General features: G+C 42.5%; 3 protein-coding genes across 4 annotated transcripts in view; 2 read left to right on the top strand and 1 right to left on the bottom strand.

Annotated features, from left to right (window-relative positions):
- LOC118417345 (sodium-dependent noradrenaline transporter-like) overlaps window positions 1-8,795 on the top strand; it is a 19,402-nt gene extending 10,607 nt beyond the window's left edge. Inside the window, exons 5-15 of the mRNA XM_035822893.1 lie at window positions 601-739; window positions 1,271-1,405; window positions 1,785-1,888; window positions 2,217-2,341; window positions 3,654-3,766; window positions 4,042-4,170; window positions 4,362-4,461; window positions 4,726-4,826; window positions 5,187-5,354; window positions 6,918-6,992; window positions 7,265-8,795. Of these exons, the coding sequence (XP_035678786.1) occupies window positions 601-739; window positions 1,271-1,405; window positions 1,785-1,888; window positions 2,217-2,341; window positions 3,654-3,766; window positions 4,042-4,170; window positions 4,362-4,461; window positions 4,726-4,826; window positions 5,187-5,354; window positions 6,918-6,992; window positions 7,265-7,288 (1,213 nt within the window). The 3' untranslated portion in view covers window positions 7,289-8,795. The remainder of the gene's footprint in view (window positions 1-600; window positions 740-1,270; window positions 1,406-1,784; window positions 1,889-2,216; window positions 2,342-3,653; window positions 3,767-4,041; window positions 4,171-4,361; window positions 4,462-4,725; window positions 4,827-5,186; window positions 5,355-6,917; window positions 6,993-7,264) is intronic.
- LOC118417347 lies at window positions 8,732-17,248 on the bottom strand. The gene is made up of 6 exons (XM_035822897.1): window positions 17,088-17,248; window positions 16,358-16,463; window positions 15,883-16,077; window positions 15,120-15,192; window positions 9,670-9,690; window positions 8,732-9,187 (listed from the first exon to the last, which is right to left on the bottom strand). Exons 3-6 carry the CDS (start codon window positions 16,073-16,075, stop codon window positions 9,079-9,081), a joined length of 396 nt encoding a protein of 131 aa, XP_035678790.1. The 5' UTR covers window positions 16,076-16,077; window positions 16,358-16,463; window positions 17,088-17,248; the 3' UTR covers window positions 8,732-9,078.
- Window positions 16,845-24,462, top strand: LOC118417346 (tRNA-dihydrouridine(20) synthase [NAD(P)+]-like). 2 transcript variants are annotated; one of them, XM_035822895.1, is made up of 16 exons: window positions 16,889-17,244; window positions 17,684-17,729; window positions 18,156-18,250; window positions 18,971-19,014; window positions 19,234-19,294; window positions 19,408-19,455; window positions 19,674-19,739; window positions 20,089-20,159; window positions 20,752-20,838; window positions 21,190-21,355; window positions 21,629-21,713; window positions 21,791-21,827; window positions 22,317-22,463; window positions 22,857-22,944; window positions 23,205-23,278; window positions 23,713-24,462. In XM_035822895.1, the coding sequence occupies exons 1-16, from the start codon at window positions 17,107-17,109 to the stop codon at window positions 24,089-24,091; spliced, it is 1,632 nt and encodes a 543-aa protein (XP_035678788.1). In that variant the 5' UTR covers window positions 16,889-17,106; the 3' UTR covers window positions 24,092-24,462. The 2 variants fall into 2 exon arrangements, with proteins under 2 accessions (XP_035678789.1, XP_035678788.1); XM_035822896.1 differs by lacking the exon at window positions 21,791-21,827 and having other exon boundaries at window positions 16,845-17,244; window positions 21,629-21,750.

The raw sequence follows: 24,462 nt of genomic DNA, 5'->3' as shown, positions 1-24,462 counted from the left end.
TTGAGGAGCAGAGACCATAATATCTTAGGATGTCGGACACATTGAATTCAAATCCGAATTCCCTCGTAATAGCTTTTGGAGTTAGAATATTTCCCCCGTCATCTATAATGTCTTGTATCGTCCGTATGCCACATATATACATTTCCTTCCAAAAAACAGATTTTCTTTCTAGTAAAATGTACTGATTATTCCATAAAAACTCTTGTTTAATTTCGGCGATGAAAGAATGGGGACTGTCCGTACAAAATAAAAAGCCTAGGAGGCTATACTACTTTTATCTTCTTTATGTCCTTAGTTAACTAACTTGAGCGCAGTGCCACATTGTCCTTGTCTGGCTGAAAGAAAATAAAAACTCTTGTTTAATTTCGGCGATGAAAGAATGGGGACTGTCCGTACAAAATAAAAAGCCTAGGAGGCTATACTACTTTTATCTTCTTTATGTCCTTAGTTAACTAACTTGAGCGCAGTGCCACATTGTCCTTGTCTGTCTGAAAGAAAATAAAGGTGTAACTGAGTATCAGCAGTACATTTCCAGATAAACATGTGATTGTGTGTTATATTGTCTGTATTCCTGTAGTCATGCATTGATTTTCACTCTAGACGCGAGGTGTTACAGCTCTACAAAAGTGAAGGTATCGGCGACTTCGGGGATCTGCAATGGAAGCTGGCGCTGTGTATGCTGGGAGTATTCCTGCTGCTGTACCTCAGCCTGTGGAAGGGTGTCAGGTCGTCTGGAAAGGTGAGAGGTCAAAGTATGAACTTGGTAGGTTCTATACGTCTTTGGATACGATAAATGAGGTAGTTTTGTAGTGAACCAAAATTTAAAGTATCTGCATACTCCCTGCTGCATGTTGTGTTCTGAAACGGAAAACGGAAGAACTGATACCTCTATGATGAAAAGTATCTACTAGGTATTTTAATTTTGTTTCTAGTGTGTCTTTGTGTTTGTGTGTCTGTCTGTTTGTTTCCGGATATTTGAGGTCAGCATAACTTTTGAACCTCTGGATAGATTGTAATGACATTTGGTATGTGGGTAGGTCAACTTCGGACCCCTTGGTGTGTGAAGAACTGATACCTCCATGATGAAAAGTAACTACTAGGTATTTTATTTTTTTTTTAAATTTCAACTTCGGACCCCTTGGTGTGTGACCTTGGTACTGCAGCAGAACTTCTATATTTTGTATCGTTTGACCTGGACATGCTATGGTCTTGCGTTTTGGTGACAGATACCAGTAGCTTGTCATTTCTGTTTTGTATCTCCCGATACCAGGTAGTGTGGGTGACAGCCACCATGCCCTACATCGTCCTGACGATCCTGTTGATCCGCGGAGCTACTCTGCCTGGCGCCTCGGAGGGGATTAAATACTACCTGACTCCAAACTTCGACAGGCTCATGGATTCACAGGTACGGGTGGGGGAACCAGGCGGGGGAAGGGGGAGGATAGAAAAATACAGAAACAAAGAGCAGTCAATTGCAAGGAGCAGTGTGATACCCATTAATGCTACGTACAGTCGCATGTCCAGGCCCGGCCCGGTCCGGTCCGGCCCGGCCCGGGGATGTTTGCGGAAACGAAAAAAAAGTGTTTATCAAGAAATATGTACACAAATTATGCTCATGACTATTCTTTTTTTACATTCTTTGTTCTGCTGTCTTATATGTTATAGTTTTCGTTCCCGAAAGCTGCCGGCCGGATTGAAAATGTGACCATAGCATACAGTAACCACGAAGTTAATCTAAACTGTTTTAGAAAGGTACAATCTTCTTATCTTCGTTCACATTTCAGGTATGGATAGACGCTGCACAACAAATTTTCTACTCGCTCGGTGCGGGTTTTGGTGTGCTGATCGCGCTATCCAGTTACAACAAATTTCACAACAACTGTTACAGGTACGTGATAGTTCAGGCGTGCGGTCAGGAATATTCATGTCACAAAAATAACTGTCAGGCATTTCACCGGTGCGTTTGATAGACATGTTGTTTAATTTGGGTGTACATTAAGTAACATGATTATGAGATTTGATTTTTTCAGGTTTAAACTAACATCGGTACTGATTAATAATAATAATCTTTATTGCAATCTCATGCCCGAAGGCTAATTGCAAACAGCGTGGTACATAATTGTATACTTAACAAGGAAGGAACATGATATCTATATTTATAGATATTGTATTTATTTATATATGTATATATGATATTGTATTTTGTCGTTGAACAGAGACGCCCTCGTGACCAGTTCTGTGAACTGTATGACCAGCTTCTTCTCCGGGTTCGCCATCTTTTCTGTGCTGGGGTACATGTCGCAGAAACGGGGCGTGCCCATTGACAAAGTCGCAACCGAAGGTGAGTTAGCTGTGGTCACGTTTGATGGCAGACCACACAACGCTAACTACAAAATGGTGGTGTTATACACTATAGTGGTCATGTTATGTATCTAGTTATGAAAGAAAGTTCATGTCAATACGTTTTCGAAAGGGTCTGTTCAGCCTGGGGCATTGGATGGAATACAGTGTTGTATAAAGTTAATATAACCATGTTTTAACGCTTGAATTCAAAGTGTCAATATACCAAAGAGCACAATTCATATATGAAACAACCATGCCATGGCCAGCTCCTTTGCTCAATAAATGAAGAGTCAAACCATGTACAGGAAAAAACCACTGCGTCTTAATCAAGTTTTGACCGCACAAGAATGACAGAATGACTCTAAGTTTATACAGGAAACCACAAAGTTGTTGATGCTGACCAGAAGTCGGTCACCCATGGCAGATACTCTAAGAGATAAACCCGACAAAAACACGAGATAACGTGGTGTTTACATGGACATGAATATTTACTCACATAGGAGGTATAGGCTTTCGAACCAGGACATGGCTAGCGTTATATGGCTAATGTTTGGACTAGAAAAGACGATGTCATCAAGCGTATTGCTTCGTCATGTTAACAAGTTCTTAGCTTACCATTCCACTTCTGTGCAATCCAACGTAAGACAACATAGGTCCTGCAAGAACAAGCGTGTTTTGTCTACAATACGGGTGGCTGACTAGGCTTAAGTCGCACTGGTATAAACAAACTCTTTGCACCTGCCTTAAGTGCTTAAAGACGAAAGACGAGCTGAGTTCTGGACATAACTTCTAAGTGTGTGTAGCAGTCCATGAACATGCTATGTAGAGTGATATGTTTTCGTCGCCTATAGCTTCAACGTACATGTAAGTGTGTTTATAAATCAGAGCATTTTCCAAGGTGAGGAGTGATGTGGTCATTTAAAGGGCATGTCGCGATAAATGTTGCAAGACCTTTTCAAAGCCTACTCCCTTCAGCACTTGCTGTACATGCACTCATGACAACCGTCTGGAACATATTCTATAAAAAATTAAAAAGTGATAGCTTTAAAAAACTTCTTTGTTCGCTTTACAAAGTTTTCTCCCAGTTAAGTAGTTAACCATGGCAAGGGAAAGACGAGCCAGGAGACAGCTCTCTATCTTCATGGCTACCTTCAATGTCCCCCAACGACATGGAGGTCAAGGGACTAGGTAGGTAAGAGGGTAGGTAGGTAGGTAGGCTCCAGTAATGGTGCATAGTGAACTTGGAGGAGTCAGACTTGTGTACGTAATATTGCAAATCTCAGATCATGCCTCCCTCCCATCCACTCCAGGACCGGGATTGGTGTTTGTGGTCTACCCAGAAGCCATTGCGACCTTGCCGGGTTCCACAGCTTGGGCCATCATATTTTTCCTCATGCTCATCACACTGGGAATAGACAGCTCGGTAACATGGTTTTCAACATGCCTTTGTGTTATTGCCTGCTTGAAAAAGAAGGTATTTTGTGTTTGTTTGTTTGCCATGGTGTGCGTCCGTAGCCATGCATGTGAATATTGCAGAGTGGCAGCGTGTAATGTAACGTGGAAGTGGTGTAATAGGATACTTTGACAACTGAAAGTATAGTTTGGCTCGTTTGTCATATTCATGGCTGTATTCTGCAACGAACGAGAAGCGTTTAGGGAAAGAGTTGATTTACCTTACGATACTGTTGCACCTTGCAGATGGGCGGGACAGAAGCGATCCTGACGGGTTTGAGTGACGAGTTCCCCATCCTTACCAGAAAGCGGGAACTGTTCACGGGCGTCATTCTGTTCGTGGAGTTCTCTCTGGCACTCATCAACGTCAGTCAGGTACGAATTAATGACATGTAACGTTATGCACTACTAGTACATTGTATTACGTGCTTACGTAACAATTGATGATCAGAGATTTTGATTCAGTAATTCTCACTGGAGTTAAAACCTTCACATGGCGGCAAGACTCCATCCTTGTGGAATCATAGTTAAGACGGTAACGATATAGTATCTATGTTCCAACTTAGGGCGGCATGTACATGTTCCACATGCTGGACCAGTACGCTGCAGGAACGTCCATCCTGTTTGCGGTGCTGTTTGAGGCTATAGGCGTGTCCTGGCTCTACGGTAAGCCGACATCAGTTACCCTTACCCCACCACCACCTCCATACGCCCGGGGTCTTTACCAGAGCTTGAACAATACTGTCGTCTGTTAAGCCACTCAGTGTGACTGTTAATGCCATGAGGGTGTGCTAATGAATTCATATAATTTAGAGTTCAGTTCTCCAAAAATCAAAACTTGACAGAAATCGTAGCGTTACATGTTTCATTAAGTAAGTGCTGTGCAAGTGCCATCTACATTGGCACCTACTTAACTATGCCTTACCTCAGGTATGAGACAGTTCAAGCAGGACGTGGAGGAGATGCTGCACTTCACCCCCGGCCTGTGGTGGCGCTTCTGTTGGAAGTTCGTTAGTCCGCTCTTCTTGCTGGTAATTACATACTTTAGAATTGCACATTCATGGGTTAAAATTGCTCACCATAAAACAAGTTTTTAACACAAAATGACATTACAGACATAGTCAACTGGTGAGAAGTAACTTGAATTGGTTACTGCCTGTATATACATGTATCAAGGTTAGATTTATGTTTAGTCAGTTATGATTATCCATTTGCAAACTCGTGCCCGAGGGCTAATTGCAAGGGAATAAACAGATGCACTAACACGGGCTAGCTAGTGTTTCTTCGTTCTTCGTCATGCATAAGATTTGCTTGTTGTGTCCTTATACTAAAACACGATCTATATCAAATATGTCAGAACACTTAAACTTTAATTCTTCGCCTGTGTGCAGTTCATCACGATCTTCAGCATTGTGCAGTACAGGCCCCTGGCGTACGAGACGTACGTGTACCCGCCCTGGGGGGTGGGGCTGGCCTGGTGTCTCAGCGCCTCCTCCATGGTCTTCATCCCGGGATACGCCATCTTCAAACTCCTCAAGTTACAAGGACCTTTCCGAGAGGTGAGCAACAGCAACACTTCAAGATAGACCACATTATAAATCATTATCATATATGTAGTTATAGACCTTAGACGAGCATCATTGTATTAACTGACTTATTACTGTTGCCTTACAATTGTACCATGTACAAATGTCGCGCAATAAAGTTCATTCATATAGCCAGACAACGTCGACCAATCAGAAGACTCCAAGGTCTCATCATACTTTTCTTAAGAAGCACTATATTTAAAACAGAACCAGAAAAAATGAACCAAGGTCCGTAAAAGTAACCTTTAAATACAACTTGCAACAAGAGAAAAAAAAATTACAGGACACATTTCAGTCGTTTGGTCTTTTAACATGTCCACTGTCGGAAGCTCCCATGAGGCTAACGTTATACAGTCAAACCTGCCCGAGCGACCACCTCTTCTCAGCGACCACCTGGCCATTTCGACCGCTTTTTCTCGGTCCCGATTTCATTTCCCATTGACGTAAGCATTAAGCGACCTTTTCTCAACGACCACCTGGCCAACGCGACCGCGACCGGCCCAAATTGGGACCCATAACGACCGCATCATTTTCAAAATTGAGGTTTTCATCGATTTTTGATGATTACTAGCGCAATTTTGTGCCGAAATCGGCCAGTTTGCGTCGGATTTTGACTGCAATTGCGATGTTATTATTATTTTTTAAAAATCTGTATCATTATAAAGTGAACGAATGCTGAAACGTATATAGCCCCATACTTTTTTAAAGAAAGATCTGTGTGAGTGCTTTTGTCCAACTGTACTGTACATTCACCCATGCTATCGGGACGTACCGGGCATCGAATTCGAAAGGTGCACCGTAGTTATTTCAGATACCTCGATCAAGAACACAGCGACGCATAAAGGCTTGTATGGTAACTGACAGCATCAAAGTTCCCTTACTGTCTAAAACGTTAGTGTACAAATGCTTTAAAACACTGTATCGTATAAAAGCTCGATAAAACCTTGGGGTCAAATTCTCAATTTACAGTGTGCGTGTTGTATTTGACATTAAAGACCTCGTTTCTTTGCGTGCGTGCAGTGTGCTTGCTATTTGCCATTAAACGCAACGGAAACCATTTATACTTTGCATCGGGCATGTTTTGAGTCGATACTCTTCTCAGCGACCACCTGTCCAAATCGACCGTTTTTTTCCGGTCCCCCGGATGGTCGTCTTGGGCAGGTTTGACTGTATGCCACACCAGGGCTCGGCCGGGCTGTTTGTGTTAACGAGAAATAGAAAGTATGCGTAAAAATATACGCAAATAATGCCCACGACTATTCTCTTTACGTCTTGTGTAGTTTGGTGTCTTTTATATCACACTTTTTGCTGCTCGGCCGGGCCCCGGTTGGGAATTGTGACGTAGGCCTAAGCGGGTCGCTGCCCTGTGGTACGTTGGCGGCAATGCTGTATTCCAAGTACTGCGGTGCAGAGGACAGATATTGCACTTTGAAGTATGGCTAGCTTCTTCAGAAGTTCACTTTTGACACACTTTACGTTACATGTAAGGAGATATTTTAGATGTAGCCTAAACACACTGTTTTATCTCTCCAACAGCGCATAGCTTACGCCATAACACCAGCATTCGAACACGAAGAGATCAGAGACAAGGGAGAGGTCAAACGTTTCCAGGTGAGAAAAATACGCACGCTAGATGGCAGACAACTTAACTTGTCTCATTTGAACTTGTAAATCATAACATTCTGTGACAGTAGTTCAAGTTCAGACCACATATGGCCTGACACTTTCCGCTGCTTGTTAACAAAATAATCCAACCCACGTGTAGCATGACAAAGCCATTTTCCATACTGCTGCCATCAGCGCACGCTTAGTTTTCCATCTAGTTCGGCCAAAGACGTTATACCTTTTTTCAATGTCTGTAACGTGATTCTGTCGTTCAACAGCTTCGTCATTGGCTGTCTATTTAAAGATTCAACGCCGAGGGATCAGAACCCACCTAACAGTACTTCATCATCTGATAGTGTTCCGGGTCATCACGAACAGAAGTATCGTTGCGTTGTCAGATACCTGAAGTTGTTATGGATTCGTTTATTGTGTGTATAGGTTAATACCTCGAGGGGACTACGAGAGACATTTCATGACGAATTTTCATGAAATTGTTCGTAGCCGGGACACAGAAGTATGTCCCACGACCTCAGATCTTCGACAAATATTGTTAACCTTTTTGAAACCTCGTCATTGATTATGCAGATTAAATCGTCGTTTGCATAATGAGGGTTTGATTATGATAATCACCACTATCTACATACTAACATCATGCCGACCAGTCAACCCCTTCATGAGTTATTCTCTTCCACAGTCTTAAACTAAATCAGCCCCTGCAGTTCCGAAGAAGCTGCTAGGGGGGCCCAAACTACAGCACTTAATTGTGCTAAGATCTTCTACCACTTCAAACCCACGACTATGCCCTTAACACTTGATCAAGACCGAAGATTCACACAAAACATGACCTTCGTATCGAAGGTAAAAAAAAGAAGATAATTCGGCTATGCTATTATAAGCTGGAAATTCACTATGGAACTTCCCACAAGTCCTACAGTTCTTAAGCGACTTCAGGGCAGTACCTGCCTCTTGTACAAATGACTGCGAGAGAATGAGTAGCACATTATGTTTTAAACTTCGCTGTTATTACCATAGATTGTTGAACAGAGAAGGTAAGATAAACAAAGCGCTTGAACTGTGATACCAAAAAGTCGTATAGTCCTATACTCGTACTTATATACATGTAACGTTATGTATATGTAGCACACACCACGTTGTAAAAGCGCTTGTGGCAGATTATTTTGATAGATATATGTTTCTGATGAGTTTGCTGATATTTCAACGTTTGAAATGAACTACAGTGTCTGTAACTATGTAAGATGCCTGCTGTGAAATAGTGAACATAGAACGTTGAATCGTGTGTGTGTGTGTTTTGAAGCAAATAGCTGGGGTACATGTATCTTTATATTGTAAATAAAGGTTAGCTGCCCGATGTTTATCATCAAGATTTTGCATCTGTTGATGTAGTAGCGGGTTAGAATGTATAGCATCGAGTACTCAACCCACAGAACCACTGCCACTTGGTCGCACACCGTTAACTTTGTAGTTTGATACAATGTTGCTGTACAAGAGTTAGACTTAGGGATGAATGTTAGCGTGCTATCGTATAGGCAAGATATACAATATTGGTAGAAACTTAAGAAAGACTTGATGTTGTAGCTGGCCGTAAAACGTGGCGCAGTGTGTTATCGTAAACAAAATGTATTTAAATGGTATTGAACAAGTATCGTAAACTGTATGATAGTCTTCTCATGACTTATACTTTTTCTATCTATTGTAAAGAAAATAGGAAGGCTCCTGGTGTGATATGCTGTTCAAAAGTATGTAATTGTTTGCAGTGCTATATACACCAAAGATAACGTATACATTGTGTGCTGGATGTGTATAATGAGTTTCATTCATATTCGTTACATACGTAAATACATCCAAAATTGTTTTCCAATATCTTAGACCCTTTATGCTATGTTAGTAATATCGGTCGCGATAACCAACAGTTATACAATGTACAATAATATATTGGTCGGTGGTCATTGTACTGTTTTGTATACATTATCAATTTCTGAACTCTATTCTCGTATTCTCGGCGCCGAACCCTAACTCCTGAACTTGTACAAAGCACGACCTAGCGACACATGTTGGTACTGTTGTCAGTTTTTCATTGAGCGTCTCTGATCTCCTCTGCCAGTGCTCGCCTTCTATGTGTCCGTCGATGTCCAGCGCTGGACTTCCTGTGTGGTTGCCAGAAGTGTCTGCCCGAGCTGCAGCTGTTAAACGTATTCACAAATATTCCTGTTATTTCAAACACTGCCACAGGGACTGTTCCAGACTACTTTGACGTTTCTTGATTCGCTCCACACTTTTAGTTTCATTATCAGTTAGCTTGTCCTTTTCGAACGATATTGTATTAAAGAATATGTAAACTTACAAAATATGAAAGTCTCTTGCCGCAAAAACAAATTGCAAGCTTAGCTACAGTTAACTGTTTATTACAAGCAGGCTCATAATTTAGAATCAAGTAAACTATAGATGGACAGAAAATGTTTACCTGTTTTGTTTTATTTGTAGCACATGTACAGGTAATAGAAGTTCTCATCGGCAAAGCCAAGCAAGATCTTACATATGGATCTTCATCAACATAAACAATAACTACCACCATATATAGCAAGAGGATAGTCCATTGAAGCGCCACAGGACTCAATTTTCTCTAAAATCCAATTGAATATCAGTTGAGAAACGTGAAACCTACCCTGTGTCTTTATGTTCCTGGATTCCCAATGATATCACAATGGAATGAACTCTCGCGAGATCTCCACTCGCGTGAGTTTATGACATGTGATATAACTCCCCCTCTATTCACAAGTGAATCATGAGCCGCACGAACAGGACGTTGTCTAGCAGAGCTCCTGTAGCGCGGTACCCGCCATGTGCAAGCCGGTGACATCTTTTACTTCTGGGAACGTATCTTGCCGGCAGCAAAGGACTGGGTAGTTTCCTTTGGCGTTAGTGTCACTAACCTAGAAGGTACGCAGTATTGCCTTGCCGCCTTATGGCGTGTTCTGGAATTTTTGTTTGGCGGTCTGTTTCCCGCGCTTTGGCGGGACAGTGTTCTCAGTGCAGAGACATTTTGCTGTCTGAATTTCGTTTTATTATTCTGTGAATTTGTTTGCTCACCTTTCCTAAGGCGTGCAGCTTGTGTTTTAGAGCATATTCGAGTTTTCAAATGTTCCTTCTGATACTCGTGTCATTTATGAGTGGAATTTGCATCTGTATGTGGAGCGCACGTGTTCGGGTGCGCAGGTGAGATTGATTCAACTTAGCGTGGTTAACTTGGCTTCGGATGCATTTTGATTTTCTTGTTTTTTTTTCGCATGAGTTAGGTATTCAGACAAGGCTGTATCACCACCAGGACTGCCGTAATCCTTGTTTTCTCGCGCAAGGAGCCTAATGGAGCAGAACAACACTGAACTGATCACCGAGGGCCTGGAGGAGCACCTGACATTCCTCCCCTGACGACAGTAGTGGTTAAACTTATTACTGACACCGCTGTGGGTGAGTTAAGCCATTTTTTGGAAACTTTGGGCAGTCGTCAAAGTGGTGGTCAGTGTTTTTCTGTGTGTGCCGAGGCGCCATGTTTCGGGTAGAGTTGCCTGATTGGGCTGCTCTCGTTTTAGCAGTGTTGCTTGTCTGTTTTACCGTACAATTTTGCCATGGTTTTCTGTGCTAGGCCAGCATTTCTGCAATTTGTGGAGCAGTCAACAGCCCGGAAAGTGGTTGGACCAGGCTCAAAGACTTCAATACTCGGGCAGTAGTCAACAATTTGCAGCGGTGATTCCAAGTGGACTGTGATATCCTTTCTGAAAGTGTTTGTTTTTGCACTTCAGGTTGTCGGACAGCCTGTACGCTAGTAAGAGATCTTTTAACCCTCGTGAACTCGACATGTTTCTGTTTTCTCAGTAATTTTTGCCGCGGTGACGTAACATGTGATGTGCCCTTCTTCCAGTTTACCAGCTCCTGTCATGCTGATCGGCGGGGCGCAGTTCGGGGCGGGTCGCAGGTCTGCACTAAACCGGCGTTCTCTCCACCACAGCTCCTGTCAGGCTGACTGGCGGGGAGCAGTTCGGCACTAACCCGGCGCTCTCTCCTCCCCAGCTCCTGTCAGGCGGACTGGCGGGGCGCAGTTCGGCACTAACCCGGCGCTCTCTCCTCCCCAGCTCCTGTCAGGCGGACTGGCGGGGCGCAGTTCGGCACTAACCCGGCGTTCTTTCCTCCCCAGCTCCTGTCAGGCTGATCAGCGAGACGTAGTTTCGGAGTGGGTCGCAGTTTTGCACTAACCCGGTATTCTCTCCTCCCCAGCTCCTGTCAGGCTGATCAGCGGGGCGCAGTGGTCTGATTTCTTAGTACCGAGGACGTAATTTTTGTGAGGAAACTTTAGGTTTTGACTCTGTATGACTGAGGATCGTCGATCGATTTAATGTTTTAATTGGTTAGAATTCGCTGTCGGACAACGGCACCGTCGGATGACGTAATAAAGTAATTGTTGTATATTGTATTCGCTGTCGGACAGCAGCACCGTCGGACGGTGTGGTACAGTAATTTGTGTTTATTGTATTTGCTGTCGGACAGCGGCACCGTCGAACGGTTTGGTACAGCAATTGTTGTATATTGTATTGGCTGTCGGACAGCGGCACCGTCGGACGGTGTGGTACAGTAATTTGTGTATATTGTATTTGCTGTTGGACAGCGGCACCGTCGGACGGTTTGGTACAGTAATTGTTGCATATTGTATTTGCTGTCGGACAGCGGGCACCGTTGGACGGTGTGGTACAGTACATACATCGTGTATGTTGTATTTGCTGTTGGACAGCGGCACCGTCGGACGGTTTGGTACAGTAAATTGTTGCATATTGTATTTGCTGTCGGACAGCGGGCACCGTTGGACGGTGTGGTACAGTACATACATCGTGTATGTTGTATTTGCTGTTGGACAGCGGCACCGTCGGACGGTTTGGTACAGTAAATTGTTGCATATTGTATTTGCTGTCGGACAGCGGGCACCGTTGGACGGTGTGGTACGGTACATACATCGTGTATGTTGTATTTGCTGTTGGACAGCGGCACCGTCGGACGGTGTGGTACAGTAAATTGTTGCATATTGTATTTGCTGTCGGACAGCGGGCACCGTTGGACGGTGTGGTACAGTACATACATCGTGTATGTTGTATTTGCTGTTGGACAGTGGCACCGTCGGACGGTGTGGTACAGTAAATTGTTGCATATTGTATTTGCTGTCGGATAGCGAGCACCGTTGGACGGTGTGGTACAGTACATACATCGTGTATGTTGTATTTGCTGTTGGACAGTGGCACCGTCGGACAGTGTGGTACAGTAATTGTTGCATATTGTATTTGCTGTCAGACAGCGGGCACCGTTGAACGGTGTGGTACAGTACTTTGTTGTATATTGCATTTGCTGTTGGACAGCGTGGCCGCCGGACGGTGTGGTACAGTACATGACTGTATGTTGTATTTCCTGTTGGACAGCGGCACCGTTGGACGGTGGGGTACAGTACATGGTTGTATATTGTATTCGCTGTCGGACAGCAGCACTGTAGGACGGTGTGGTACAGTACATACATGGTTGTATGTTGTATTCGCTGTTGGACAGCGGACTCCGTCGGACGGTGTAGTACAGTACATGGTTGTATGTTGTATTCGCTGTTGGACAGCGGCACCGCCGGACGGTGTGGCACAGTACATACATGGTTGTATGTTGTATTCGCCGTTGGACAGCGGCACCGTTGGACGGTGTAGTACAAGTACATGGTTGTATGTTATATTCGCTGTCGGACAGCGGCACCGTTGGACGGTGTGGTACAGTACTTTGTTGTATCTGATATTTGCGGTTGGACAGCGGCACCGTTGGAGGGGGTGGTGCAGTATATGACTGTATGTTGTATTTGCTGTTGGACAGCGGCACCGTCGGACGGTGGGGTGCAGTACATGGTTGTATATTGTACTCGCTGTTGAACAACGGCACCGGTGGACGGTGTGGTGAGATTGTTGGACAATCGTGTAGAGAATTCGTTGTTGGACAGCGGGGTGCGTCAGACGGTATAGTGGATTTTCGCTGTAAGACAACGGGCGCCGGTGGACGGTAATCGTAACTTTGTTTGATTTGAGTCGGTGTTTCATTTGATATGACGACAGGTTGTTGGACAACCTCAGATTTTGTTTGGTTTGTTGCATGGTTGGTGAACAAATCCATGGTAGGTAACAAGACCGGACGGTAGTACAGTGAAGACCTACCTTGTTGGACAGGTCAGAAGTAAAGGTCAAAGGAATGGAGGACACAATGGGAACAATGGAACTTCGTTTGTCACAATTAGATTGTGACCTTGGACGACATGCAATTTTCGATAAGGTCCGCAGCGTCTGCACGGTAATGTTGGATGGTGATTTTACCGTTGACTGAACCGGTGTTTGCGTTTCTTGTTATGCAAGTTTGGAATAAAGACAAAGATCATGACGAGTTTCTCGTGTCACATTCCTTCCTACCATTGGATTTTCTGTGTTCCTGTTTATTGGCTACCTTTAGCTGGCCTAGTTCTCACTCGTGGACCGTGTTCAGCTCCCTTAAGCTGTTGCCACCCATACTGGCTTCGGCCTGGTGGTCCGGGAAGCGAGTGGGGCCTGTCCAGACTGAAATATATAGAACTGTGCGTAAAGGTCGACAGTTACAGGTTAGATACTGAGCAAGCATTGTGGTGATAGCTTTCTCTGCAGCTGGAATATTGTTCTTGTATACGCAGAGAAATCAATGTTTGATTTCCAACACGACGCAGGATTAGTTGAACTACTGTAAACCTGGGAGAGGTTGGTCTCAGGTAATCTCTAAGGGCTCTCTATCTAATCGGACTGGTCGTCGACCATTCCACTGAGTTCGGATTGGACAGGTCCCACTCGAGCCGGACCTTGGGCGCCCAATGAACTTAGCTGAGAACCAGGGATCAATCTGCATTCCTGAGGAACACCTAAAGACTGATGACTGTGACTGTGATAGTCTTACACCCACCCTGTTGATAACAACAAGCATGCGCAGCAGACCATAGGGGATGCTGCTGTGTTGTCAAGGTGGCTTAATGCATATGTAGAGGGTTTTGTACGGAAAGGCACAGAGGTGAGGGAGTAAATATAAGGGATTGGGGGAATGAAGACAATAAGGATTGGGAAAAGGGAATGGAGAAGAATAAGGATTGGGAGAGGATTAAATGAAGGGAAATGTAGGAACTTAAATTAGGGGAATAATGGCACTCGGGAGAAGCGGGTGCCGAGGTCTTCTCACCCCAGTCCTTAACTCTCCACTGAGGCAACGTGAGTGGGAATATATTATGATTCCCAATGATATCACAATGGAATGAACTCTCGCGAGATCTCCACTCGCGTGAGTTTATGACATGTGATATAACTCCCCCTCTATTCACAAGTGAATCATGAGCCGGACGGGAGGGACACAGCCTAGCAAGAGTAGACTAGTCTAGCTACAGTCCACGGTCAGAGGCAATGTAGGTTTCTAGTGTAGCCGTTTTTCACCAGAGGGATATCTCCGATCTGTGTGGATTATCCAAAGCTCCGAAGTTATATGCAACTACCACCCTACATGCGCTAGATGTTTGTGTACTGCAGGGACCAGAGTACTCAGAGTAGTCAACTGGTTGTCCCAAAGCCTAAGCGAGAGACCTTCAGAAGATCAATAGCCTACCGTGGGCCCAATGTCTGGAACAGCCTACCGCCAGACACAAAGAGTGTATGGCTCTTTCTCATGTGGTACAGCAGTCGGAATAAAACCGAGTGTCAGTCATTTGGTACTTTGTGTAATAATAGTTGCCATATCATGTACAATTGTCGGGCAATAAAGTTCTGTTCAAGTGTAGGTGTCTTTTCTGTGTTATATCTGAATAACAGAGCGCAACACATGATATCAAGTTTCGGAGCAATTCTTCACCTTTTCTGCTGAAGAGGATATTAGTAGATGGGGGGAGCACGGGAAAGAAGTGCAGTCAAATTTTTAGCCCCCCCACCCACCCACCCCCTAAGTATTTTACGGGTAAGCATGGAATCTCGGATTCCACGATGCCTCGGTCTTCTCACCCCAGTCCTTAACTCTCCACTGAGGCAACGTGAGTGGGAATATATTATGTATGTGGGTGTGCTGGCGCCAGACACCACGTTACAACACGTCCATCTGAAGTACGAGGTTCCTCTCAGGGCGACTGGAAAACAAACAGGTAACGTCACGTCCGTTGTTTGTCAATCACAATATTTACATGTATTGTACTAGCATGCAATTCCACCCAACTTAACAAAATTTGTAAATCTAAACAACAAGGAACACGGTTATCACACAACTTTTTACTGAAACATCAACTTCAACAATAAACTGTGATCGGGTTTGTTGAACCTCATGTCCGCAGTCACAAATGAACATACTGAACATGAAAGAAGGTGTTTTTATGAATCATGATATTACGCAACACTATGTAATTGTTTGGGCTCCACGTCATGGCACCACAAGGACACGTAAACATGCTTCATGCCCCGACCCGAAGAAAGCCCGATAAAAGTTCCCTGCTCCAACACAGGGTGCCTATTAAGGTAGGATTTCAGGGTGGCTGAGGAGTTTTGGGGGGTGTTTTTGGTCTTCTAAAATTACCATCTTAAATAATGTATGGACCTTGATTTTTTTAAAGATAGTACCCTAATGCATAAAGATTATTTATGCAAATTAGTATGATGCCACAATGACGTCATCAACTACTTTAAGGCCACGCCCATTTTTAGAAAAAAAGCTTTAAAAATAGCTTTAAAGCTTAAATTTTGGCTTGTAATTAACGCAATCAAGGCTGTAGCTATAGGGACTACATGTACACCTTTGAATTGAACAATATCGATCGATGTCTTACCTAGAAAACCACTGTGACACACACAGGCGCCTTCGTACAGAGCCTTCTTGTCGTAACCACCCAGACAGTCCCGACAGCGGCTGTTCTCCAGCACGGGTGGCGGTTTGGGCCTGTTCTTGATGTTGTCTCGATGGGCAAGCTTGTACTTCCGGGAGTAGTTGTTGCGAGCGTTCTCCTTAAAGTTGTCAGCCATATCTACATCAAATCAAGCATTTTTTCCGTTACAAAGAGTGATCTGACTAATATCATAAGCTTAACGTTACATTTTCGTCAGCAAAACGTTCACTTGTCACCAGAACTTAGTTTATAGTTACTTTCATGTAAGGTTATAATGTTTACGTCATCGGACATACATACATACATACAGGAATACAGGTGGAACTATGACGTTTTGATCAATTGTCGAAGTTACAAAGACTGGCATAGCAAACGCGTACAAGGTGCTGCCAATGCATATTAAAGAACAATTTCTTACCTAACTGTGCTGGATCAAAATAGAGATGAAAAAATCCTTGTACGGCGTATTGGTCTGTTGATAACTCAGCCTGTTCCCTTTGCGGTATCTGACGTTTTCTTCTCACCTGTTGGAAAAAGTTGCCACAGTGTCGAGGTTTCCGTGTTTATATACATAGTTTGTATGGTATAAATATCAACATGACGCTGTTGCTATTTTTAGTCAAGCTTGTGATTGGTTGCGATTATTTTGTGGGCTTAGCAAGAGCCAATGGGCTCTTTCTCTACACAGGAAACTGATGACGTAATGTATTGCACAACTTCATGTAAAACCGGATATAACGTTGGACCAGTCCACTGGTCTACGGTGTCCCGAATTATTATTGTTTCCGTTTTCGTTCGTAAAATTCTTTTTATTTGCAATCTATTACAAGGATAACACGTGTTTGTTGTTGAAGTAAACAAAAATAAAGCTGTTGGTATTTGTAGCTTTTTTATTCTACCGTTTAATTTAGATCAGTCCCCATATTGCTAGTGTACTTTCCAAAATGGCGCCTTGTGAGGAAAATGTGCTTCGCAGTGCAGGAATGCCGACTTATTCTCCCGAATAGTTTATCAAATAGGGTAAATTACTTTGGTTAAGTCACGCTGTTGGTACCATAGTACAGGTGTAGCGACCTTAGATACGCTGTTGGTGAATTGTGTGGTGTCTTATCGGGAAATTCCTCCAAGTTTGTTCGCCCCCCTCCCACCTTGTGAAGAAGTGAAGAGATGACTTCCAACACGGGCGGTGCGAGTAGCCGACTGAACTATGCCGACAAAGTGATGTTGGCGCCGATGGTGAGGATAGGCACGTTACCGGCCCGCCTGCTGGCCCTGGATTATGGCGCTGATGTGGTGTACTGTGAGGTCGGACAAAATTCCCTACTAGTACTAGTAGTAATACCGTACAGTAGTGCGATTGGGCTGTTCTAAAAATTAATGTTGTGGGGGTGGAAGAGGCTGGAGTGGATGGTGGGTTAGGGTTTGACTTCGAGCTAGGGCTGTCTCCAGCTTGAAGTTGGGTTGAAGCAAATGATGCTTTCGAAATTTGATTCAATTGCAATTGTTGTTGTTAAAATTATTTTCGAACTTGTTGAAAATATATTTCCATGTCATGAAATGTAAACAAACGATGCAAACAACACTGAAAGTGATAATGTCTGCAGTACATATGGAGCAATGCAATCTCAGGTTACTTGTATTTGCTGCTTTTAAGTACCAAATATTACTGGTTTTAGGTAAAAATTATATCTTCTTGAACATTTTATGTTTGTGCCCTTATACCATTCTTTTCTGTGGTTTGTAGGAACTGATTGACCACAGTATGCTCCAGTGTCAAAGAGTTGAGAATGGTAAGTCTATTTTGTGACCATTTTGTATGCCAACTTTCGTTGTTGTTTTTTTTGTTGTTGTTTTTTTTCAGAACATGCAATACCACAACTTGTACAAAAGACTTCCACGTCACTATGTCATTGGATTATATAAGTATAATTATGATGAACCAAGACTCAAGAGTCTAGGAGTTTAGATCGGAGCTGTTATGGCTCACCCAACATCTTCTTTTTTGGGGATAGGTGACCAACATCGACGAGTCGATGAACTACTGGAAAGGATCATAGCCCTTAGGCAGAGATATTAAGCCCTCTGTACAATGAACTAGGCAAAAAGAGCCAGGGGAATTTCACCTGCACAATGAGTAGCTTATCAATATCAAATTATCAGTGAGCTTAACTGGTTGGAGATGACCTTCCCTTTTTTCCCCTGTTTGTTGTTGGTAGAACTCCTGGACACCATTGACTTCATCAAGGAGCAGGCCCACCACCCTGTCTTCAGGACATGTGCCAAGGAGAGGGACAGGGTTGTGTTTCAGATGGTGAGAATGTGTTATATCTCTCTGTTTAATCGTCCTGATATCACATTTACAAGTGGTCAAAATTTGGTCTGTTTTCAAATAAGTCCACTTGGCCAAAAGTACTAAGTATTTTTGCATTTTGCGACTTGCAGTTGCAAAATGCCTTCTGGCCAGTGTAGTCGCCGTTGTGATGTTGAGATGAACGGACCTGTTCAATCCATGCCAAACATTTGTATACCTGTTAAAACAGGCATTTCTTCAACATGTTCGCACTAGCGCAGTGGTAAAGTTTACGCATTCTAAACCAATGCACCCGGTTCGAATCCGGGGAGGTAGATTTTTTTCAACTTTTTTTTTTCTTTTTTACATCCATTAAAATACTAATTTTTACATCCATTTGGCCACACCAATTTATTTCTTTGGTTAACGGATTCGCCGCTTCGTTTTTTTGCCGAATAGAAATAAAAATTAAAAAAAAAAAACTTAAAAATGCCCCGCAACAGAGCTCACTCAAAAACAGGCAATGTGTAGTGAAATTTGCTGCAGTTCACACAAATTTTAACAGGTGGCGTCTAGATCTGCTGCAGTTCAGGCACATATGTGAATCTCTCCATGCGCCAATATCAGGTTTAGTTACTCTGTTCTATTTATATGACATTCTAATAACTAGAAAAAAACGTTCACACACGCAAACATTGGCAAAATGCCAGCTTTTTTAAAAGCACTTGTTTCACTGTATAGGGGACAGCAGATCCAGAGAGAGCTCTGAAAGTGGCAAAACTTGTGTAAGTAACATCAACAAGCTCATTATTGATAAAACTTCCTTGTTTTCTATAACCTCCTTGTTTGATGAAGCCTCCTTGTTTCATAGAACCTCATGTTTCAAAGAGTTCTTACCCCCTTGTAACATAGACAGAAATACTGACCACAATAACAACATTAATACTGTAGTTGAAGATACATAATGTTTTCTTACAGTTGTTCCAAACTTTCTTCTGTTGCAGGGAGAATGATGTAGCTGGGATTGATGTGAACATGGGGTGTCCAAAAGAATATTCCACAAAGGTAGTACAATAGTCAGTACATTTCACTTTTCTACTGATACTTCTGAAGTTGTACTTTGTTGTTCTGTTTCTTGCCTTTGTTATTCTTAAGGCTAATTACAATCCTTTTTACAGGGAGGAATGGGAGCTGCTCTTCTCTCCAATCCAGAGAAAATCAAACAGGTAATGAAATTTTAATCAACAGTATTTTCAACACTCTGTCAGTGTCTCTATTGCTGCATGTGGATTCATCATCATCCTTGCTGCAGATTAGCAGTCTGTTTAACAGCCAGGAACACACACATTTAGCCACTCTCTTGAATTTGACCATTCAACCCATGTATATCACTGGACAATATGCATCTATTGACCATTTGCCATGTTTCCCTTGATTGTCGTAGATTCTGACAACTCTGGTGAATGGTGTGTCCATACCTGTCACATGCAAGATTCGCATCCTCCCCAAGGTATGCTACTTCCTCTTGCCAGTCAAGATAACAAGCTTGGGGGCAGTTGTTCTGTAGTGTGAAACCATTCTGTCATTGAGGGTAGAATTACCACAGTCTCGAAGCATACACTGAATGTTGATAGTACATTGTACATTCAAAATTTGTATTCATTCATCATGGAAGTACAAATTTTGCAATAGCTTGTAATTAGTAACTGGTAAAAAATACACCACCTTAAAGCAAATGGAGAGAAATCACCTTGGAAATGTACAGTGCAGTGAGCACAATGTCAATCTTGTAATACTGTATGGTAGTGTGTGTCTATGATTCCAGTTTGTTTCACCAGTGTCCCACCTGTTCCCTACAGCTGGAGGACACCCTGTCCCTGGTGCAGCTGATAGAGAGTACAGGTGTGGCAGCTGTAGCAGTCCATGGCAGGTGGGTTAGGATATGTGAATCCTCAGGGGCTGTGAGATGTAAGCAGGTTTAAGCAAGATGCCCCTTCTAAGTTGAAGTACTCCCTGAGGGTTTTGAGCCTCTGACACGTAAATAATCCTTCAGTGGCTCCACCTTGCAGTGTTTTAGTTCTTCATGGGTATACCCTTTCACCTCTTCATCCATTATGGAACAAAATGACATAAAAATCTCCACTTACAGGCAGTTTTTGTAGGTTATCAGATATGAATAACTACACGCACTTAAAGGACGTTTCCTGGTGCTGTGGTTTTGTTTATCTTCCAAAATGCAAAAATGCTTACTGTTATATGCAAAAATAGTTTTGAAACTTTTGAATAATTCAATTTGTTTATACATCATTATGAATCTCTCTAAGGCCCTGGAGAAATTTTCTGACTGAACAGAGATCACATGACATTTCTCAATAGCCAAGAAACTGACTAATTATGTAGTGAAGGTTGTAAACAAATAAATGTACCAGTACGTATGTGTTGTTGCAATCCCAATGAAGTGATGTTTTGATACTGTATTCTGTACCAGTATTTTTAACTAGCATTTTCATCTGTAATGGCAGATACAAAGAAGAGAGGCCACGGCACCCTGTCCATGCTGATGTCATCAAAGCCATCTCTCAAGCTGTGTCTATACCTGTCATTGCAAAGTAAGGAAAGATCAAAAGTCTTACTACTAGTAGCTAGTAGTCTTGTACATGTATGCAAACTCAAACTGATATTTTGGAACCTGGACAGTTTGGCCCCGAGTCAATCAACATTTCCCTGTCACGAGGATGCTAACTCTAACCCTGACCTCAACCCTAACCCTGATTCTAACTCAACCATAGCCCTTGTTGTAGTAATTCCAACCCTAACCTCAACCCTTACAATACCCTTAACAATAGAGTATTTCTGTGCCTGGTGCCAAACTGTCCTGATTGGCTAGGTGCCCAAACTGTCATGGTGAAACATCCTGATACCTTTCAAAAAAGACCAGAGTTTTGACCTGTTGTTTTCAGTGGTGGATCTGGAGTCATCAATCGGTATGAAGACCTCCAAAGGTTCCGTGAGGACACGGGCGCCTCGTCTGTCATGGTGGCGCGTGCTGCTCAGTGGAACTTCTCCATCTTCAGACCAGAAGGCATGCTTCCTGTGGATGATGTCATCAGGGACTATCTTAGATATGTGAGTTACCTGAGTACCAGATATGTTCACTCTGTCACACCAGCTTTCACTTCAGGGTTGGACAGATTGATTTTTGGCAAGCTTTAACAATCTTTCTTTGGTAGAAAAGTCATCTTGCCCATGAGAAAAAGCATTTGAAGTGAGAGCTGGAACATAGTGATTTAGTTAAGGTACAATCACTTTCTCATCTGTGTTTATGTACATTATATAGTACCAGAAGGTTAACATTCCCCCTCCAGAGTGCTAAGTTTTTTTACCTTACATCTTCTCCAGGCTGTTGACTACGACAACGTGGCCCTGAACTCCAAGTACGTCCTGCAGCAGATCCTGCAGGCCGAGCAGCAGTCACCACGGGGACAGAAACTACTCGCCACACAGGCGCTCAGGGAGATGTGGTCAGGACTAACTTGTACATATCACTAAGTACATGTACCAAGAAACTCCTGGCCACACAGGCACTCAGGGAGATGTGGTCAGGAATAAATTATTATATAAGATATCACAATGAACATGTACCGGGGTTTGACATCCATTTGAGGGAATATATACACTGGTACACCTAAGCTGAAAATTTAGGTGTATAAAAAGCATAAAATGAACCCAGCTTCTATATACAGTGTACTAACTTCAAGGTTGTCTTATTTTCCTTCTGACACAAATATCTAGGTGCACCAGTGCACCCACAATCAAAAATTCGGTGCACGGATACAATTTTCGGTGAACAAATGTGCATTTGCACTCAGTAGTTTGAGCCCTGTGTAGTGAAAAATGAAGTATTTTTCATTCTAGTATCATGATCCTTTTTAATTTACCCTTGGGACAACATTGTTTAGACAAAGTGTTGCCTCTGTTATGATTTACATGGCTTATAAGTTTACACTTTAATAGTAAGTAAGTGTTGCTTTGTGGAGACTTGCAAGATCTGTATGAAAAGTATTCTATTTTCCCATTGTATCTACAGTGCCTTGTGGGACATGGCGGACTACTATGATGAAGTTCAGGTCAGAAGACAGGCTAAGCAGGAAGAGTTGGAGAGGAAGAAGGGTCTGTCTCGATACGAGCCCAGACTGGTGGATGGGATCTACACCATGCACGTAGAATACATCAGGTACTGACAAAACTAGCCTGATTTAATCGCGCTTCTTAGGCCCGTCCTACATTGCCGCATGCGGGGAGGAGCCTACCAGCTCTGGATAGCGGAGTTTGCGTTACACAGACTATGACAAAACATGCCCTTCTGTAACTTCAATATGGTCAAGAAGAGTTAATGTAGGTTAGGCATGGGAGTTGATGAAGATGTTAAAATATGTTGCTACAGCTTGTAAGATGATGAGGTTTTATGTCTTTTTTTACTAGTAATTTTTTCAAACCGTTTACCTATGTGTACATTGTCTGCATTGGGTAGGTCTATAATTTATTGTCATATTCTATAAATCTTTCACTTATATCACTATAGAAAGGTTTCCTAGTAAACATTAGTACATTGTATTTCATTGTCCAGGAAAGAGTACCCTTCAGCAGTCAGCCCTAAGACTATTCTGCTGAACTGGAGCAGGACAGAATATCTACCTCAGCCTACTTATGAAACAGTAAGGAACTATTTTTTAGACAGATATTGTGCCAAAATGTTGTGAAATATATCCAGGGTTGCAGCACCAAAATTATCTTCAAACATATTACTTATTTATAAACTGAAATCTTATACTTTAAAAGTGAATAGAAAATTTCAGACTTGATGTCATACTTCTTGTATTGTGTTCATTATTGATCATCACATGTTAGATAAATTTTTTGCCTTTTGCTTTTAAACATGTAACATGGAGCAATGATATTATGACGATTTTTGCAGGTGAAGCAAGGATCTGATACAAAATTTAACTCTGTTGTCACGGTGGGGGATAAGAGATATGCATCCAGTTTTTGGTGAGTCGATCTTATCTAAAACTTGCCTCCAGTTACCTGACCAAATCTAGCAAAGCCTGTCGAGTGTCAACTCTAGCTTTTTTTGGATGCTGGCAAGGGACATTTAGTTTTGGATCTGATATCTAAGTAAGGCAAGGTACAAGTGTTCTGATGGCTTTCAGTTTCACATGTCAGCATAATTTTGCTATCATTAGGCTTGCCCTATAGTATTGTGTGCAGCAAAAAGAGACAATAGAAAAATAAAGTAGGTTTTGCTTTCACAAATCTGAAAACATTGCTTGTATTAACATAAACAGCCAATATCTAACTTAAGCTCTGATTGGTCACTTGCAGAAGAAGAAAGAAAAAGTTTGCATCAATTTTTGAAACTTGGAATAGTCTTTGGTTTGTTGGAACTGTACGTTGATACATGTACTGGTGTGATTACTCCATAGGCACAAGGCCAAGAAGCTTGCTGAACAGGCTGCAGCGAGCGTCTGCTTGAGAACACTTGGTCTTCACGATGGGAAACTGCAGGCCTATATCACAGAAGCAAAGGATGATGGGAAGAGACATGTAGAGGCTCATGGGAAAAGCCCATCTGTAGAAAGTCCCCAGAGGAAAAAGTGCAGGACAGAAGAGGCTGATGTTGCAAAAATGGATGATAATGAGGATGGATCTGAGGGACAGATAAGCCAATCAAAAGTACACACAGATGTTGAGACAAGCCAGATGAAAGATGTCCAACAAACTTTGAAGGCTGATCACAGAGTCACAAAACATGGGGATGGTGATGGAGTTCGTGGAGGAAAATGCCATGGAACAGATAGCTAACACAGCATGTTATCTTTTTTTTTAAATTTATGCCTTGAATTACTTTGTGTCAAACTCAGGTGCTAGTCATTTCATTAGAAGTGTTTGAAAGTGTTTAATTATTTAACAGCTTGAGTTAAGTATATGTTAGCTTGAAGAATAAACATGTTGCAACACTTGAGTTTTATTACATCTCCAGACATTTTTTCTACATGCTAGAAGTTATATACATGTACATTGTGCCTATAACCATCAAGCTTTAATTCATGTTGTTATTTAGATCATTAAGAACATTAGACTTAAGTACTTTGATTTTGTATTTTATTCTATTATTCACATTCTAAGAAATTGAGATATTGTGTCAAATAAACCAGTACATGCACAGCATCCCA

Source organism: Branchiostoma floridae, chromosome 6 (assembly GCF_000003815.2).
Source record: "Branchiostoma floridae strain S238N-H82 chromosome 6, Bfl_VNyyK, whole genome shotgun sequence".
Taxonomy (NCBI): domain Eukaryota; kingdom Metazoa; phylum Chordata; class Leptocardii; order Amphioxiformes; family Branchiostomatidae; genus Branchiostoma; species Branchiostoma floridae.
Note: the sequence above shows the minus strand (reverse complement) of the source record. Positions and strands in the feature narration are given on the sequence as shown.